Below are 19,902 nucleotides of genomic sequence, written 5' to 3'. Positions count from 1 at the left end.
ATATATAACTAAGCCTTGGCCAAAGGCACCATGCCCAACAGAATCTGAGCGCTGCAGAAAACAGCAAGAGATCTACAATGCTGTAGATATTGCTTTGTATTAATGAGATCTGATTTGGGATCAATCAGAAAAGTATTAAACTTCCAAGTACAAAACTGCAGTCCCTGGGAAAAAGAAGCTATAGCTTAGGGTTTAAAATGACTAGGCTGACAGCCTTCACTAAGGATGCTAAGAAGCCAGGAACTGATCTAACAAGAGTAAAGCCATAAATGCTCCCTAAAGCACATTGTATGTTTTAAATAACACAAACTACAGGGTTGCCTCTATTGTCCTGGAAAGATCAGTTGAAAAAGTATTTGTACACTCATTCTCTGCAATTTTGAAGACATGATAGGATAGCACACAGCTGTAAATTGCTGGTAATGAAAAGAACACTAAGGGAAGAGTGGATGGCCGGGTTACTTTAAAATAATACTAGTTCCTGGAGTGCTTAATGAGGAAAACAATAATCCCAATCATGTTCTGCAGGATGCAGTAAGAACTTTGTGCAGTAAGCAAGTAAACACAGGTACAAATATGCAGAATGAGGTATCTGAGGCAATTCATTAATGCAGCAGCTCCCTAACATCTCCCACTGCCTACCTATGCATATAGAACAAGAAAAAGATACAGATGTATTTATCAGATTTCTAAAGGCACAGTAAAAATAAATTGTCAATTTATTGAAAGTGTAAAGGGGAAAGAGGCAAGCTAGTTGCTCTTAGCTGCTCTAACAAACAAAACTAAAGAAAAATGCATCAAGAATTACAGCTCTGATACAAGGTGTTTAGTGGAGAGAAATGGCCAGGCTCCTTTTTCCTTGTTACAGGTGCTGTAACAGTTTCTATAGATCAGAGTTTCTGAGGGAATACACGCAATCTGAAGATAAAACACTAACCCTGAGACACAATATTTCCTCACTTTTTCCCAACTGGAACTGTAGAAGGCATGTGTTGCTTTTTGTTGTTGTTGTTTTTGTTCTGTTTTGTTTGGTTTGGTTTTTTCCCATTTAGGTTTGATTTAATTCTCTGTAATTAATCTCAGCAAAAATAGAAAAGCCTGCCAAAACTGGACCATTTTCCCAGTGGAAGAATGAGTTCATCAGATCCTGGTGCCTGAGCACGTACATATTCCAAGATTTGTAAGATATCATTGGCTGGCAAAAGTACTGAGCACCACCTGGTTTAGGTTTATGTACACAACAGTGGAAACAAACTCCTTATTTCTAACAGCAGTCTATGCAGATGAGGGTAGTCAATACAGCCTGAGCCACATATTTGAGCCCTGATCCTGAACCACGTTAATTCAGTCTCATGAAAGTGCTCCCATTAATTTCTCCTAGCATGAAAAACTGCATGTGTATAAACATAAGGCTTCATAAGGCTGGGATTTTGACTTATAATGAAGAACGACTGGAGACAGAAAACTGTTTTGCACTGTGTGCACATACTGTCTTCTCACAAAGGAAGACTCTTTTCTGATGGTCCTCCAGGTATTAATGCAATCATAGAAAAGAAAAACAACACACAGTAATAAGATTGTGAGTGTTGACTATTCTCCCTCCCCTGCCTTCTTTTTTGAATTATTCTAAATGAGACATAAGTATTCACTTCTGTCTAAAACATTACAATGTCAATAACATTCAGAGACAATTTCAAAAGAAATGAAACATGCAATCTTTTCTAATTTTTGATACACGAACCAGCGTGCTGGAAACCATTCAAAGATTCTCATGCAAACAAGGATGCTCATCAGTGAGCAGATGAATTAAACTCCTGAGCCGACCCATTTTTTTTGCCCTCCACTCAGGAATTCTTATACTTGGAGAACTGGAAGGGGTTGACAAAAACACCCTGCCTGCAAGATAACCAGATAGAAAGTGGAATTAAATGTAAAACAGAAAACTGTTGAACTACAGTATGGTCAATAAAATAAGTGTCCCTTATTAGATTTTTTGGGTCTTTAAGATGATTAAGAAATTGCGTTCCACAACTTTAGCCAACAGGCACCAGATATGCCTTTCACCTTGGAAATCAAGCATCAAAGGATAGTCTCAGCATTCCCACCCAGCATATCCCTTTTTGCCATACACTAGCTCAGGCTACCCACTCTGGCCTCCAGGGATCCACTGCTCCCCTGGGCAGCCTGTTCCAGTGTCTCATCACCCTTTAAGTGAAGAATTTCCTCATCTAAGTCTCTCCTCTTTTAATTTAAAACCATTCCCTCCCTGTCCTATAACTGTTGTGCTAAAGAGTCACTTTTTTTTTTTTTTTTTTTTTTTTTTTTTTCCCCCCATAAGGCTGCAATGAGTTCTCGCCTGAGGTTTCTCTTCTCTTCTCTGAACAAACCCAGCTCCTTTAGCCTGTCTCCATAGGAAAGGTGCTCCCTTTTTTCAACTTGGTGACCTCCTCTGGACCCACTCCAACAGCTCCATGTTTTTCTTGTATTGGGAGCCCCAGGCCTGGCTTCAGGAGAGAAGAGCAGAGAGGGACAATCTCCTCCTTCTCCCTGCTGGTCACCCCTCTTCTGATGCAGCTCATGATATAACTGGCCTTCCAGACTGCAAGCACACTGCTGGCTCACATCAAGTTTTTCATCCACTAGAGGCCATAAGTCTTTCTCCACCACGCTGTACTCAATGAGTTCCTCTCCCAGACTGCACTCATGCCTGGGATTGCCCCAACCCCAGTGCAACACACTGGGCTTGCTACTGTTGAGCCTCACTTGGTTCACGTGGACTCACTTCTCAAATTTGCCCAGGTCCCTCTGGACAGCATCTCTTCCTTCTATCATATCAACTGCAACAACTCAGCTTCGTGTCCTCAGCAAACTTGCTCAAAATGCACTCAAACCTGTCATCTAGAGGGCTGACAAAGATGTTAAAGAGCACTAGCCCCAAGGTGGAACCCTGGAGGATACCACTTGTCACTGACCTTCGCCTGGACAGAGAGCCACTGAGCACAACCCTCCTGCCAATTCAATATCCACTGAATACTCCAGTCTTCAAATCAACCTCTGTCCAGTTTAGAGATGCAATGTGGGACCAAATCAAAGGTCTCAAAGAAGTCCAGGTAGATGATATCAGTCATTCTTTCCCTGCTGATCGATGCCATCACTCCAAAACAGAAGGCCACTAGATTAGTCAAGCATGATCTGCACTTGGTCAAGCTGTGATCTCAGATCACCTCCTTGTCTTGCACGTGTGTAACGCTGCTTCCAGAAGGATCTGTTCCATGATCTTCTGAGACATCATCTTTGATTTTCATAAACTTTATCTGTGCTCACAAAAGTGAGTTCACATACCTAATTTGGTGGATCAGCTTTAAATACTCCAAAGGAATCAAATTTTAAATAGATCAAATATTTGCTAGTTGGAGTAATGTTTTCTTTATTTCTATCTTTGTTATGAATCAGAAGAGCACTGACTGCACTTTGTGACCATTTTTGTTAACGGAATTCTGAGGCACCTAAGAAATTGTGCTGAAGAGAACAAAATTAAGAAGAAAAAGCAATCCTGAGTTCTTCTTGTTCAACCCTACAGGATGATAACAGATCTCAACAAGACCATTTAAATTTCCCACTCCTGTCACCAAAACTTTGTGACAAAAAATACAACCTAAAAAGTATTTGTTCATTCAGAAAATTGCAATAGTTAATGGAAATCTAAACTATATGTATAAAATCTAGAAAACTACTACTGCCTTTTTAAGACACTTTGGAAAACTACCATCATTCACTGGTATGACTCAAATATTGCACAGATGGGCAGTTAATTGATACAGCAATCTTTCAAGACAAAATTTTGCACTGCAACACAAATGAAGAATATGCAAGAAAATATGTGCTACCAGCAAAAACTGTGGGACAGACTGTGGCAGGAAGTTAGTCTGAGTGATACTGTGTGATGCTTTCCATAGGTCCCCCCAAGCGAGGTATTTCAGACTCCAGAACATCATTTTCACCCTCTGATACATGCACATTGCTTAACTTCAGAGTTCTGATACTGCATGGATTGAGAAAACTCGTTACTGCTGGGCATTAATATTGCTGTTGGAGTCAGAGGGCTGTACAAATGGCTAAGTGTGCTCGTATTTACAAAAGAAACACTCACTTGTATGTAAAATTCTGATCACCAAAAACTGGCTGATAAGAAATTCTTCACTTTTATCTTTGTTCTGTAAACTATGTGTCAAATATTCATCAGTTCCAACACTTACAAACCAAGGAAGAGAGGAAAACAAGAGAAAATGAGCAAGATGTTTTTTTCTGATCATTTCCAAGATTTGCACATACACTCACATGCAAAAAGAGTAAGCATTTCCTTAAAATAAGACATTGCAAAATAATTTCATTTAAAATGGTGAGTCCAACTTAGTTGTTTGTTGGTTTTTTTAAATAAATGAAGAAAGAGCTATCACATAAACCACCAACACACTTCGTCAGTCCTTTAACGCTACACATTTTCAGAGAAATTTCACCTGCCAAAAACATAAAGGAAACAATATCAGCATGATATCCAAGGAATTAAGCATCAATTCTCATTAAAGTTGTGCCATTAATCCCCACACACAGTACACTGAAAACTCACGCTCATATGATATATTTCTAGATACTGGTAGAAATTACAGTTCTCCAGAATCAGATTATAATTACATAGGACTGCAAATTGTACATTTGTCAGTTCCCAGAAACAAAGTGGAGAGCAAAATCTGCAGTTGCAATGAGTGTTTTCATGCTAAATACAGATACTGAAAGCACTGCTGTGCATTTACCAGTTTGACAAAAATTGTTCCCCTTGCCTTCTTCTTCTCTTGTCAGTGAGATGAGGGCATGTTACGAAACCACAGAAAGACAGCTAAGTTTGTTAGTCAGAAATAACATAGGAAGATCTACTGATATTTTTCTTAATACACGGAACAAAGAAATTCTCCTTTTTAAAGCCCAGTTCAGACATGCAGAAGATGGGGTGTCATTGAGTTTGGGTTTCCTTGTTTCTTATTCCCTTTCATGTTGTTGTTTGGATTTTTTTTTTCTTTTTTAAATAAATAATAGTCCTACACTGAATTTCAACCTGTGGATTCAGACAGGAAACAGACCTTAAGCAAATCATCAGTACTCAATTATGCCGTGAGAAGCACTGTTTCTTAAGTGTTTACATCTTGCTTCAAGATAAAAGAATAACCAGAATCAAGTTGTTTTGCAAATGGCACTTTCTACACATTTAGAATAAAGTGCAAAGTGTTTCCCAGCCCAAATATTTTAATTAAGAAGAAATTCATATAGAACCATCTCTACTTCTAATCTTAGAAACAGCATAGCTGTAGAGAGAGATCAGGTCTACAAGCCTTGCTCTTTGTAGCAAATTTGGTTAAGTGTGACAGACACAGGTCCTGAGGTAATTCAAGATAGGACAGGTATTGGATATTGTGTTTTCCGTTTTCCAACAAAGGAAACAAGTGTAATTGCATTTGCTCCAGTGTGTCATTTAAAAAGCCTAGAGATAAACCATCTTTGGTTTTGTGTAACTAAACAGCAGCCAAAGCAGATCAGATTAACTGATTAAGAAAGATGATGTTGACAAACAGAACAGCAAAGTCACACGGTGTTTTTTTGTGGATACCAAAAGGACAGTAAAATATACACATCCAGGCTGTTTTAAGCTTGTGTTTAAACTGTTGAAAGCAAGCAGTGGAAGAATAAGACAAAGAGTTTTTGATGAACAAAGACACTCCGGTACAATGAAATCAGCTGCGAAGCATTGCAGGCAAGGGCTTCTCACCGTCCTTTTCATATATATATTTTTGAATATGTGACTGAAGTTGCCATTTTAATTACTCCACCCACTATAATGCTTGTTGGCAACAATTATAACAAAAGCAGTCTCCCCTGGGGACCAAAGCACCATGCAGAGCCTTGCAAGCAAACACTGCTCAGCTTGGGCAACATGTTCAGTTCAGTGTGTGCAAAATGCAGACAGAAATATGTGATTACCAGATTTGTCACTGGTTTCTTCAACAGGAAGCAAATCACGCCATGCAAGTAGAATTACATTCAAAACATTCAGTTGTCTGAGCAGTATTCAGGTTTTCTCCTGTTTCCTGTGAAAAATGGATCTCCCTGCACATAGCAGGGAGGTTGAAACTAGATGATCATTGTGGTCCTTTTTAACCCAGGTCATTCTATGATTTTATGATTTGGCATAAAGGCAGAAGGCAGTGAGCAAGTGCATCTCTGCAAGTTTTAAGAAGAACTCTCATTCCACAGTGGTTCTGCAATAGAATTTGATCAGACATTCAAAATTCCAGCTTTTTCACTGACAGTTCTCCCCCTGTCCATCAAGATTTATGTCTCTTTCCTTAAGGAAGTAAGGCATGCGCTCATCATGTGTATTTTTTTTTTCTCCAGCTGATTGATTTCCACTGAAATTAAAGAGGGGCATAGCCTACAAAAGCACCATGTCCAACAGGTCTCATGAAAAGAATGGTGGCTAAGCAGAGCCAGAGACTTCCAATAGCCTCAACGGCCTCAACTCAACAGTATTAGTAATGAGAACTAACACAGAGGGACATTATGAACAACAGCTAGAGTAATCCTGCCTTCAGAAGTTGTGTTGATCCTCAGACTACCTGATACACGCAGAAGACTCCTTCCAACCCAAACACATGATAAAAACATCCTGCATTTCATTTGTTCCTGTCTGCACATGCATAATCCTCATAATCCTCACTTGGACAAAAACAAAAGCAATAAAAAAGATAATCCGCTTTAGAAGCAAGAAGGAAGGAGAAGATAAATGAAATATAATTCCTTTCCTGATCTTGCTGCTGATCTCTCATCCTGGAAAATCCACACTGCTCTATGTGCAGGATCCCCTTCCATAACGCAGGTAACGTGCCTCTGCCTTTGCACCATGTTCCAGAACAACACCCAAAACGCCGGCTGTGAAGGTGGACAAGGGACAGGGGGATTACTGCAGCACTTGTCACAGCACACCCAGGTTGCTGAGGCACTGCCACACTGAGCTCACAAGCCACAGCCACACCAAAATCCACCGGGTGCAGGCCAGCAAGAGGTGGCAACTGTGGGAAAAATCAGCACGCACATGTACTCTGACACAGGGGAAGCTCTATCTGGCATAGCTGGAGAGGCCTTTTTAACTGTATCAGATGTAATTAAACCACTTCTGGCACTGAGGGAGGATATTTCTAAATGCATTTCAGCAAGGCAGAAAGGATCATTTTAAATATCAGACCACAAATAGATAAATAAACAAGTGAAAAAAAGGCTGATCAGTACTTTTCAGCTCCTCTCACATACGTATGAAGGTATATCTCCTGATTTCTTGATGGAACACAACTTGTCCCCTGCACAAAAACGTTGAATCAACGTAGTATGTGATTTCTCTTACTTGCACGTTTTTCATTCATAACCAGAGTTTGTATTTTTTCGAGGACTGAAGGTTGTAAGGTGAGCCATTCAGCTTGCAGGATCACCCATCCAACATCATTCAGCTTTGCTGTGTCAGATTCTGATAGCTCTATCTCCTCCAGTTTTCAGGATCCAGCACAGGATGATGCACAGTTCAGCCCAGGAGTTACGGAAAGAAAGCTGGCTGGCAGAAGCAAGCCAGCAATGCATAGGCAGTAACAGCTTCCTCTGTGTGACCCTTCAGAAGTGTCTGCCATCCTGGGGTAGCACTGTACTGTTACCAGCACTCATGCTGTTAGCTTTACCTGCAGCAAAGTGGGAGAACGCTGTGCTTACAAGCCCTACTACAACAGCGACCGGGGTGGTGATCAGTGACTGCCTGTTTGCATGGCTGAAGCCATGCACGTCTGCAAACCATGCAGCCCCCCAGGGAACATCTGCTCTCCCCTGTGTCCATGTGCTGACAGAAGGACTTCCATTTGAACCTAAAATCTATTTCAGAAATGAGTACGGTGAGAGTTCCTGAACGCGAGAACAGACCTGAAATATTTATCTGCTTTATGATTACTAAAAGGTTATTAGAAGATTATTAAAATATAACTGTAAAAGATATGGAAGATTATAAGGAAATACAGCCACTGAATTTCTGACTCAACCCATACTATGTCCAGACATTACCCCAGAGGCACATGTATGGCCCTCCCCAAAAACAGCGCCAGATATTTGACAGTCCAGGCTACAGACCCAATTTCCAGGTACAAAAGGGGAAAAAAAAACCAAAACGGAAACAAGATGAATAAATTTCCTTATTGAGTATCACTAGAATTCAGAGGTAGACATATTGTGATGTAAAAAGAAAACAAATGCTTTTCATTTAACCAAATAATCAACTTGGAGAATGACTCATGGTAAATCAATCGTTCATTGTAGACCTACTTTAACAGAGTGAAAATAGAAAGAATAAGGAAACAACATCACATCCATTTTGATGGAAAAATAGATAGGAGTCATCAAGTACAAAGTGAAAAGTAAAATCTTACACAACTTCCTCCTTCTAATTGCTATTTATTGCATTATGCACTGATGTTTAGCATCATTAATCCAAGCACTTGACCATAGCAAATGCAATACCTCAGAGCTGGCTGTAAACTAAAATCCTTGCGCTGAATTTTCATTCCAATGCACAGAGAATTAGTTTGAGAGCTCCTAGCATTGTTCATTGGGTATATTTACGTTTCATTGTGTAATGCAGTAAAAACTTCCATGTCTCCAATGCATCTTAAGTTTAACTTTTTCAGATGGGAACAAGTTATTCTTGCAAAACAACACATAATGTCTGCAACGTGCTATAAGCTGTTTTTTGAACTTTTGACTAAGCATCTCAGTAGTCATTCTCCTCTCTTTTCTATTCACCACATTAAGCATTTTCAACAGAAGCTTCAGATTATCAAAGAGGCTAGTGATCAGGAAATGAAAGGAGCAGAGAATCAGAGCCATCTCAGCACTTGTGAAAATCCACTCATAAACTCTTCAGCACTTACCATGTATTACTACTCTCCATCCCTTGTAAGCCTACAACAGACCAATGCTAAACCCCGATGCTAAAAACACAACTCTTCTATTTCAAAAAGTTTATAGTTTAGCAGAATTCAGCACGTTATTGGAGTTTTGTTATTGCTTATATTAGTTCAGTGCAATAATGGCTTTCAGAGATTATAACTTATTCATTTTATTTCCAGTTTTCAAAGCAATAAAACCTCTCATGGCAACTCCAGAATTCAGTAGGTTTTTGTCCAGAAGTCTTTGAAAGATGAATGCCAGTTCACCAAATCTGTATCTTGTAAACTCCACGACCTCCAGAGTTTGTGGATAAAATTTCTGAGGCAAAAAACGGAAGAACAGACTAAAACTGCAGCAAGAAGTAACTTGAAAGTCCAGGCCCTCATCCAGAGCATTAGAAATACCTTCCTAATGAAGGAAACACCCCAGGCAGGGACTTGAACTTGCACATCCCATTCTCCAGGCAATGCAAACATCGGTATCACATGTTTCCAATAGAGTAATATTGGAAATCACTCTGACACTGGATGCACAGAATGGAAGAACTCTTTTTCCCTTCCAGTACTATTTAGCACAACCTGTATTTTGCAAAGCCTCACAAACAGTGCTTTAAATTTAAAACAAACAGCAAAAAAGTGAAGCAAAATCAGAATCAAAACCGGAAGGAAAAAGGGAAAGAAGGGAGAAAGGAAGAACCATTCATCCCATTTTAATCTTTTTTTTTTTTTTTAATGATCTTCAGATCTATGGAGCATATTTAAGCCAAAGTAAGTAAGCCTATGTTTCCTATCTGTGTCAATAGTGCCAGAGTACTTCTCTATATCTTTTAGTAGCCCAGATTTAAAAAGCACCTTCCAAGATGTCTCAAACAAGAAGCAATGCCATGATATTAGACTTTTTTTGCACTGATTTGATGGCTCAGTTTCTCTAAGCACAAACATAGCATTCTGTAATTAATATAACTATAAGTGATATATCCAAGAATTAACTTCATAATTTAGAAAGCCAGAGCTAGAGTAGGTAGGGAATGATAAGTCAAAAATTAACATTTTAACATGAAAACAGCCAATCAATTTTAAATTAACAGTTACATCTACATTGTAAACTCTGTTGTAGTAGACACTGAACTAGCTGTAAACAACCTAACACACATGCTGGAAACAGTTTACAGTAATCCATAGCTCATCACAGATGGAACTGCCTCGTTCCTCAAAGGAATAAATCCCTTCTGCATGTTTGACGTCGTATGGCTTTCAATATCTGTGGCAGCTCACATGCAGCTTGCCCAAGTGCCTCTCTACTGCACTGCAGTATGCAGCATGGACATACCAAAGAGATCAAACACAGAAGGAAAGAACTTAACCGGTTCTCCACCGACCAAAGCTACTGAGTTCTCCATGTCTAAATCTTTGCACAGATTAAATGATGTGCAGATGCATCCGAGCTCTACTTTAAGGACAAGCAATAAAACAAAATCAGTGTCATTCAAGGGCAAGCTCAACGACTCTCTCTTGTACTCCACTTTTTAAATCTGCAGCCACAGCCAGTACAGAGATTTAAAATCCAGGATCTTTGAATAATCAGTTGTCAGCTTCTGACTCACTGGTGTGCACAGACATCTTTAATGTTACCTAACACTGCTCTACAGATGCAGCGCCCCAAAAGATGTATTATTTCCCCACATCCCTAACCTAAACTTGAGACAGGCATGTGAGATTTCACACTATCCCTAGGTCTGGAAAAGCTTATTTAAAGGAAAATCATTCTCCTGGCTTGAGTCTTGGCATTTACATCAGCCAGAATTGGTGGGATGCTTTCCAAGGTACACTGAGCATCTTAGTTTCTCACTTGCTACTCAACCCAACCTAAGAAGTTAATTCAAGTCATCATCCAGACAAGTTATCTGTTACATTCTACAGTACATCCAACACTTCCCCCAGATTTGTGGAAGAGAGAATTGCAACACCTTGCAGTATATTTTTTATTACTGTAGTCAATTGAAAATGCTGCTGGACTACTAGTATGAATTAGCAACGAATTACTCTAGAAATAAGTGAGATCAATTTTCCTTGCACTTCTTGACATAACACAGATACCACGAGTGGAAACACTTAGCCTTCAGCTTCATTCATTCTGCTTTCAAATTGATAGCATACCTGAAAGACAAACCTGCTTTATTGCTTTCCCTAAACATGGATCAAATACTGTATTTCACTTGCAGACACAATTTCCAACTTAGACATCATTTGAAGTTAATCAAGGTATTTCCTCACCTCATAATTCCTCACCTACAGGTAGTTAGAACTGTGATTACAATTAAAATCACCACTAAAATCTTCATCCTGTGATTTCATTAGCTATGTCAAATGAGTTATATGAATTATGAATTAAAATATTCAGAGTTGCATCTCAAACCATGAGATACCCACTAAAATCTGCAGTTCAAGGCTAAATTTTGGTAAACTCAGAACTCAAGACAAAACTCAATTTCATGAAAGAATGACTTGGTCACTTGAGTTGTCAGAGTCAGCATCCAAGATCTGCATAGTTCTTGTGCTGGTAGAAGCAGTGACCTTTTCATGCTCTATATAGCCTTCTCTGGGAGAGCTTTATCTACTTAAGTCACTATTCTCTTCCTTCTTATTTTCTCAAGATCAGAACAGACAAAAGCAGCTGATGATCATACATCTGTATGAAAAATGAGAGCAGTAATTACGCCAATGGTGACCCCAATATTTTTGCACATACATCATGTCCTTCCCTTGCACCTGCCTTCTACATTGACAATTCTTTAGACTGAAGACTCATTTGCTGTACATCTGCATAATATTACCGAGATCCATAAGATAACAGAGCCTGGAGAGATGCCATATTCTCAGCTGAGAGCCCTCTGGACTTGCTGGCCTTATCCTGTTACTGTGTCATAGAAGAGGCTGCAGAAGGTGAGAGAGCAATTCTTCAGCTCCCCACGGCCACCTGTTTGTCTGAGACAGACCATCATATAGCACACAGCAACAAATTCAAGGGAAGATATTTAGAGAGATCTTCTGCAGATACCATATAGCGGGCAAGACAGAATTCTATCATCATGAATAAGCTGAAACAAGAAAAAAGGAAACAAAAAAGAAGTGAGCACAACAAGGTGTAGGGAAAAAATGGCAAAAAGAGGTCTGTTCATAAAGAGAAACAACAGAAAGAAGAAAATGATTGGAAAATAAGCCATCAGTATGAGGGGAAGAGCAATGAGGAGGAAGTGTGAAAAGAATCCAGCTCTCTGGAACACAATTTTTAGTTACTAATAGAAAGTGCCATCTTCCAGAAAAGCTGCTGCTTACATGTCTAAATGCAAGCAGCTTTAAGGGAAGTCCAAAAAGCCTCAGGCATAAGAGTCTAAATCGTCTGACTCGGTGAGCTGCAAGAGGAGATATAACATTTCATAGCCATTTTCCGTCTGCAATCCAAATCTGGCACAGATGGCTTGCAAATGATTGTCACTGCCAGAAATCTGCAAATGATTGTCACTACCAGAGGCCCATTGGCCTGTTATGAAATGAGTTTTACTCTCAATCTGGATATCGACACTGTAAACGTAGCCAGAGGTCAAAATATTATAGGACAGCTGGGGAGCCACTGTCTATCACACAGTGCAGAGCACACCCTAGGAGAGATGGAAAAGCCCCCTCAGTCTCACCGTCCAACTGAAATCCCCCTTTAGCACACTGATAGGATGAGTGTTTCGCTCCCAGCTCAGGCGCTGATCTCCCTTGAGCCTTGTCCCATTTCCACTTCAGCCAATTCTCTACAAATTCCACTGGTCTTTTTATTTCCCTCACTGGCAAAACCGAAGTGATACTATTATCCTCTCCTCTCTTTTCCACCCAGTTGATTTCAGCTACCAGAATCAGGGTAGCAATTGCTGCTGACGACATGCTTGTACAGCTCCTTATCTTGACACTGGGCCTAACAGGGCTTTGATCTCAACTGGAGGCTCTGTGCAGTATTATGGTTATATCCTATATCAGAGCACAGACAACCAGCTCTGTCTTAAATGTCTTAACAGCACACAACTAGGCTACTTTTATTCAGCTCAAAAACGTGAGGCAAGACAGCCTAATTCAGAGCAGAGCAGACACATGCTCTCTGTACCCTTTTCTTTAGAAAAAACAGCTCTCATAAATTATCGATGCCATTCCCCATGGGAGGCAGCTGAGAGCTCGCCTGCATTGCGATGCACTTGCAGTCACAAACTGCACCTCGCAGAGAGGGTGAGCACCTCACCTGTGCTGCTGCCCTCACAGTACTGATGCTTTCAGATAGATATTATAGCAAATAAACACATAGCAACAAGCGTGGGGCACCCTTCATCTTCAGGCACATCCCTGTTCCAGAACTTGTTTATACATCACGCTTTCAGAAGCCTTCTTAGCTGCTTTAATTGCCATGATTCATGAATTTACAGCACAGCTCTGCTCCAACACAATTCTCATCCAACTGTAATCCTTCACCTTGCAAATAAATAAGTAGTGACTGTTCATAGCTTCAATTTCTAAGCACAAGCTTAAAACTTCAAAGTGAATTCCTAAAAGCTACAAAGAAAATGAGCATAATAAAAAAAGGTCACGAGTGAAATCATGTACATAACTATTATCATCCTGTAAACTCAAATCTCCTCAACCTATGACTACTAGTGTTTCAAAAGCAGAATACAGAAAAGAAGGAGAAGGCATACAGAGCAAAGTATCCAAACCACAACCTACGTTCCATAAATAAAATGAGCCTTTCATCCGCCTCAGCTTGAAAAAGCCAGCATTGACACAGAATGAATCGGTTAACATTTTTTATTAATTCACCTAAAATGTTCTCAGCATCTTCAGGATGGAAATGCAATCTGCATTCCAAGAGGCGTACACCCGGCTGCTCCCTCACGTTGTGCATTTCACTTCCACAAAATGGTATTCTGACCTAATTTACTAATAAAACTTTCTCAAACATGATGCCAGCCACATACACATTCAGATTCCCATTTCCCAGATGAATGCATTTCGGGGATCCCGGAAGATATTTTAAATGAGCACATTCCACAAGATTTGCAAAGATTTACTTTGAACTCTGGAGTTAGCTCCCTGTAAACCAAAAAATGAGTCAACTCCTTTGGGAGAGTGCAAATCACAGCAGAGGTTTAAAGCAGGCCGTTTCAGAGCAGGAGGGAGGCTTCTCTGCCCTGCGACTTGGGAGGCTTTTAGCAGTTACTAACCATAAGTGTACGGTCAACACTTGTGAAGAACATTACATTAGAAAACATGTGAGCATCGTCACATCAGTGTTTCTCTGAATATCTACTGCATCTACTCTGCTGGCTTCTTTAACTGCACAGTGTGCAGTGAAAACAAGATGCTTTATTTCCTTCCTCGAAGCCTTCGCTACAAAACCCCTGAGTGAACTTTCGGCCCCAGCCTCTGCAGAGCCTTGAATATGGTGGGAGAACAGGGGCACAGTTACGGGAAGAGTCGTGAGCAGCTGTTCTTGTGGTATTTTTCCCGCCATTACATCGGCTTCAAATTGCATCAGAAATCACCAGCTAGTCATTTTTGGAAGCTTATTACCAATTCCTTACATCTTTTTAAAACACAGGCTCTGAAAAAGCCATGGGAGCAAACGGAGACATTCTTGGGTTCGCTGCAGTGTTCTTTCTTTCCCATTCCTCAGTCATGAGGATCATGAGCACAGGTTAAACCAACAGACCTCCACTTTGGCACCCATTGTTCTTTTTTTCCTCTCCGTCTCAGGGAGTGATTTACGTGTGTCACATTGCATCAGCAGTCACACACCTTCACTAGAAAATCTGCCACTCAGTGTGGGACCGATGGAGCCACAGAACAGCTGCCTTTAGCATGAAGCGCACAGTGTAATTCTTTTTGAACTTAGGATTCTCTAGAACAACTAACTAAATCGCTGTCTGTTCCCACAACCCACGGGGCAACGTGAAAATTCCGTGTTACAAAGAAATGAATGAAGCAAGCACGCCGTGCTGCGTTACGCGGGACACCTTTTTAAGGCGCGCACGATTCCTTTTGCGATAGTTTGAGAAGACTCCAACTCTCACAACGAAGCCGCAACGCGGTCAGCCCGAACAGCGCTCGGGGTTTTACCGCACAGATCCCCGCCCCGAGCTCGGTAGCCCCGGCCCAGGACCGAGCTATATCCCCTACTCCAGCAACGACCGGAGCGCTGGGGCGATGCGGGCGGCGATAGCGCTCCTCCCGCCCGGCCCGGCTCCCGCTGACGCACGGGGCTCCCGGGCAGCGGCCGCGGCGGCTCCGGTAGCTTATGGCAACGACGGAGCCAATGGCGGCCGCCCGCCGGGCGCTGCCATGGCGATCCCGCCGCTCGCCACGGCCGCTCCGAGGGACGGAGAGGGACCCTAACGCCACGGAGCGAGCGGGGCCAGCGGAGGTGCGCCGCCCGCCCGCTTAGGGCGGTTCTCCCCCGGGAGCGGCCCCGAACTTGACGACGCGGGACCGGACCCGAGTTCGCAGGCGGGACCGGGCCCGCCCTCCCTCTCGCGGCCGTCCCGGAGCGGCCGTCCCGCGGGACCCTCCCGGCCGCGGGGGCCGCCCCTACCTGTAGGGGATCCAGTCCGCCTGGTGCCTCGAAGTCATCTCTCGCCGGCGACGCTGCCCGGAGCCGAGGAGGGGTTGGCGGCTGCCGCTGCCCGAGTCAGAGCCCGCCGCGGCGCGGGCAGCATCCTCCGTCCGAGGCGGGGGCGGACGGGCGCCGCTTATCCCGGCGGCGGCCGCGGAAACATCCCCCCGGGGAGGGCTCCCCGCGGCGGGCCGGGCTGCATGGGGAGGGGGCGGCCGGGGGCGGCCAGGGGCAGCGGGAGGCGGCTCCCGGCCCTTCCTCCCCGCCCGGAGCGCCGGCTGAGACGGGCGCCGGAGCGAGGAGGGGGGGGGGGGAGGAGGGAAAGCGAGGGAAGGGGTGGAGGAAGGGCCGGCAGCGGGCAGGGAAAGGCAGGGCGGCCGCGCCGCGTCCCCGCCGCCGCTATCCGCCCGCCCCCCGACTGCCGCCGCGCTGAGGCATCGCCCGGCCGAGGCGGGCCGCCCTCCGCGCCGGGCCCGCCCCTGCCCCGTCAGCCGCGCCGCCACTGACTCACGGCCGGCGCCCGCCACGACACTGGGCATGTGCGGGGCGGCGGCGTGAGGCACGCGGCCGTGAATGGGGCGCGCGGAGCCCGGCCTGAGCTCGGCATCTGTCGGCCGAGCCCTGCCGGCAGCGCCCGCCAGCCCGGCGCGTCGGCCCAAAATGGCTGAGGAGCTGCCGCTGAGGAGGGAACCGGGTGTGAGAGCCGGGCGCCTCGCGGCTGCTCTCCTCCCCTCGCTCCGCTGCTGGCTGTGCCCTTGCAGAAACTGCTCCCGAGTTTGGTGCGGCTCCCGGGGTGCCTCGGAAGGGCAAAGAGAGGAGAACCTCAGTGAGACCACGGCCAGAAAACCAAGAGGCATCCGTAGGATGCTTAGCAGGCACCAGAAGCAGTACTTTGTCATTTGCTCTCCTGAGCTTTTGGAAAGTTATTTTGTCTGAAAGTCAGAGACAGAAATTAAACTTTTCCCAGAGGTCTAAATGAGATCTGCCATTAAGAAAGAATTCTCACATTGATGTGGATAAGATGATTCACTACTTCTTGACCAGTGCTGAACACCGGCTTTGGCAGATCTCAGCTCCCATTGGGTACAGCCTGCTAATGGAAAACAACGGCCTTCAGTGCTACCAACCAAAGTGCCCATCTCTCAGTGCCACGCTGTGTGCTTTTTAAGCGTGCCCACTGAGTGGGGCTCCTGTAGAAAAGAAAGAAAAGAGGAAAGGAGAAACTCTCCCAGAAAGGAACAGTTTCATGTTTTCAGTCTCAAAAGCTTTCAAGGCTGATGATTAGATTATCCACATTCAAAAAGCCCTACGTGCAAAATCTGATATTTGAGCTAGTGCATCTATCACATATCAAAAGGCTCCCTCTGAACCTTTGAGCTGTATGAATCATGGAGATGCTTACTGTACTTGAAATAGCCTGAATCCACACTTGTATTAACAAATACAAAATGCACAGGGTTTCTAGATGTTCAAAAATGGAGGCCCATCAGGGTGTCCTAGAGGATGGGGGGTGAGCAGGAGATAGCTTCCCTCCAGTGAGAGCTGATACAGAGAAGAGAGATCAGGAAAACTGTGCTTACAGAACCAGAAGGAAAGATAATTTGCTTTCTTGTCTCCTTTCGTAGTGTCATCTTATGTTCTCAGTCTTCCTCTTAATCCTCCCGCACAATGATTCTCCTTCACCTTACCATCTCAGGCCACTTGCTTTTTTGCTGCCTATCTAGCAGCTCTGGCTCTTTCTTACCAGCAGTACTCTGCCCCCATGGATGCAGCGGGTGAGCTGAGCAGAAAGCCCTCTGCATCTGGAAGAAGAACTGCACATTTCTACCTCCGAGGAAGGTCCCAACTCACCAGGCTCCATTGGATGTCCCTCTGCTTCAGATACACAGTGCACAGAGCTAACTGGGTGACAGTGCAAGAGTTAAATGATGGGAGAATGACTGAGGCATTCATTTTGCTGTCCCACAAGCCTCAGAATTGCCCTTGGGAGGCAGACCTGATCACTCACATTTCTGATAACTCAGCAGCTCAGCAAAGAGCTGGCCTTTGCAGGGGACGGTTTCCCTCATGCTAGAACAAAAAATTAGGAAAAAATATCAGCATGCAAAAAATAACCTTTTTAAGGAGTAATGATTTCCAGATGCTATCTGTAAAGAAAACTGTACTTCTCAAAAGCCATACCAACATGATGGGCAATGTAATCTCTTGGAAAAACAGTGCTTTAAATGTTGAATTCTGAATATATAGAACATGGAAAGCAGCAATATAGATGCAAACTTTGGCCATCCACTGCAAAATGCATCTCACCATCTTCGTGTATCTTGTGGTACCTCGCCAATTATTCTTATTTTGTCCCCTATGTAAATTAAGTGTCCTACTAATACCTTTTTTTGATTTAGTTGATGAATACTATGCCACATCTAACAGTTGGAAACACCTGCATTTGCAACTGAAAGCCTTCTGGCAATCTGGGTAGAGAGCAGGACATCAAAGCGAAAGGACTCCTTTGAAATGGAGTAGGCAGAGCCTAAGCAAGGTCTAAAATAAGAAACCAATGCAAGCTCCTTCCTAACAGTACACATTAATAACATAAAAAGTTCTGATTTTGCTGTGATGGAGTAATTTAGGTATTATCATTTAAGCTGTGAAAAAAAAAAAAAAAGGAATGGTGAATGTACATACTAATCTGAAATAAAGCACAGAGTATCTTTTGTGAGGAGATCCTTATTTATCTATATATTCTCTTCTTTCAGCATGTGCAGTTGCTTCTGCAGCAGTGAGCACAGCACTGTTCAGAACTTGTGTGCTGCAGATATAAGTATTGAATTATGTTCCAGTTTCATTTGTCCTTTTAGCTGGCCTCGAGGAAGGCTGATTTCAGCAAAAGGAAAAGTGCAGCAATGAGCAGCGTGAGTTTTATTCGTGAGCCCATCCTGGTTCCATGCTGTGGTGTAACATGTACCCAGACTCACACACCCTAATTCATTTGTAAGACATCCATGAGACCCATTTGAACTTTGCTTTTTGGGTCTTATTAAAAAGGCATCTGACAGGCTGTTTTCTCTGGATCAGGTCCATAGCATGACACAGAAAACACTTCTATTCAGAATTTTAAAGCATATGATATCACAAACAGGACAGATTTTGCATAATTATGTAAACCTTCTTGGTTTTCCCTTATTGGCTTGGATGTTTCTGATTTAAGTCCCAAGTGACAAGGAATAGCTTTGTGCTTATGCTGGCATAACTACAGAAGTGGTGGCTGTGTGTAGATTTTTCCATTCCAATATATCTAAAATCAAGCCACAGTATTGGAAGTAAAACCATGCCAAATAGAACTTAGCTGCATTCGTTACAAACTTAGAGCTCCTAACAAAGTTCATGAACTTTTCTGCACAAAGCTCGGATCAGTTGTGGGTGTACCCAGGGTATTTTGTTCGTTTGCTTATTTTAAAATGAAACTGCACCTAACCAGGATGCAAAACACGAGGTTTTACAATAATGAGGTGAAATCCAGCAAGTTCAGTGGATTTTTTCCCAAGCAGTGAGATTTGGAATGTGTTGAAACAAATTCAGAATAAACTCCAGAGTAAGATAAAGAGCATTTAAACTTTCACAAACCAAAAAGAAGCAAATTCTCACATAAAGTAAATAAAATCAAGGAATTCAGTGGTAATTTTAGCCATAAACACTTCAGCTAAACCAAAGACATGGTAAAGATAATTCTGCTCATTTTTCTGGGCGTTGGATAAGGCTTAAAGCAAGTTCACACTCCTTGTGATTTGAACAGAAAGAAGTCCAATTTAAATATCCTTGTTTCCCCTGATATTACTAAAATGCTTTATTTTAATATACCAATTTCAGCTATTGCAAGAAAATTTTTGTGGTAAAGTGAACAATTTGGAGATAAAACTGCAAAGGAGATGAATTTTTGCATGAAGGATTTGTCAAAGCCTTTGCATGGTTGATCCTCTCTCTTTCCCTCTCCATGAAATCTCACTTTGCCTTACTGTATTTCATCTATTCTCATTCTAGTGACTACATTTTTTATTGTGAGGCTGTGAAGCATAAATACCAATCAGTAATACATTGAGATACAATGTATTCTGTGATATCAGAATAGGGTTCTCCAGCCACCCAAACAGTAAGTTTTCACTACAGTCACTTCAGTTTGAACTTGCCTAACTCCATTGAGATCTTATTATTATAATTATTATTATTTTGCAACTAGTA

General features: G+C 42.7%; 1 protein-coding gene across 3 annotated transcripts in view; it reads right to left on the bottom strand.

Moving 5' to 3' along the window:
• Positions 1 to 15,758, bottom strand: part of TUB (TUB bipartite transcription factor) — a 66,889-nt gene extending 51,131 nt beyond the window's left edge. For all 3 annotated transcript variants that reach the window (XR_006180989.1, XM_042882110.1, XM_042882109.1), the window contains exon 1: positions 15,649 to 15,758. Coding sequence is in view for 2 of the 3 variants with exons in the window: in XM_042882110.1 (XP_042738044.1) it covers positions 15,649 to 15,686 (38 nt within the window). In the remaining variant the exon portion in view is untranslated. The remainder of the gene's footprint in view (positions 1 to 15,648) is intronic.
• Positions 15,759 to 19,902: the final 4,144 nt, after the last annotated feature.

Source organism: Lagopus leucura, unplaced genomic scaffold (genome assembly GCF_019238085.1).
Source record: "Lagopus leucura isolate 7727_CA_CO unplaced genomic scaffold, USGS_WTPT01 Super-Scaffold_100033, whole genome shotgun sequence".
Taxonomy (NCBI): domain Eukaryota; kingdom Metazoa; phylum Chordata; class Aves; order Galliformes; family Phasianidae; genus Lagopus; species Lagopus leucura.
This window is presented reverse-complemented; position numbering and strand designations above follow the sequence as displayed.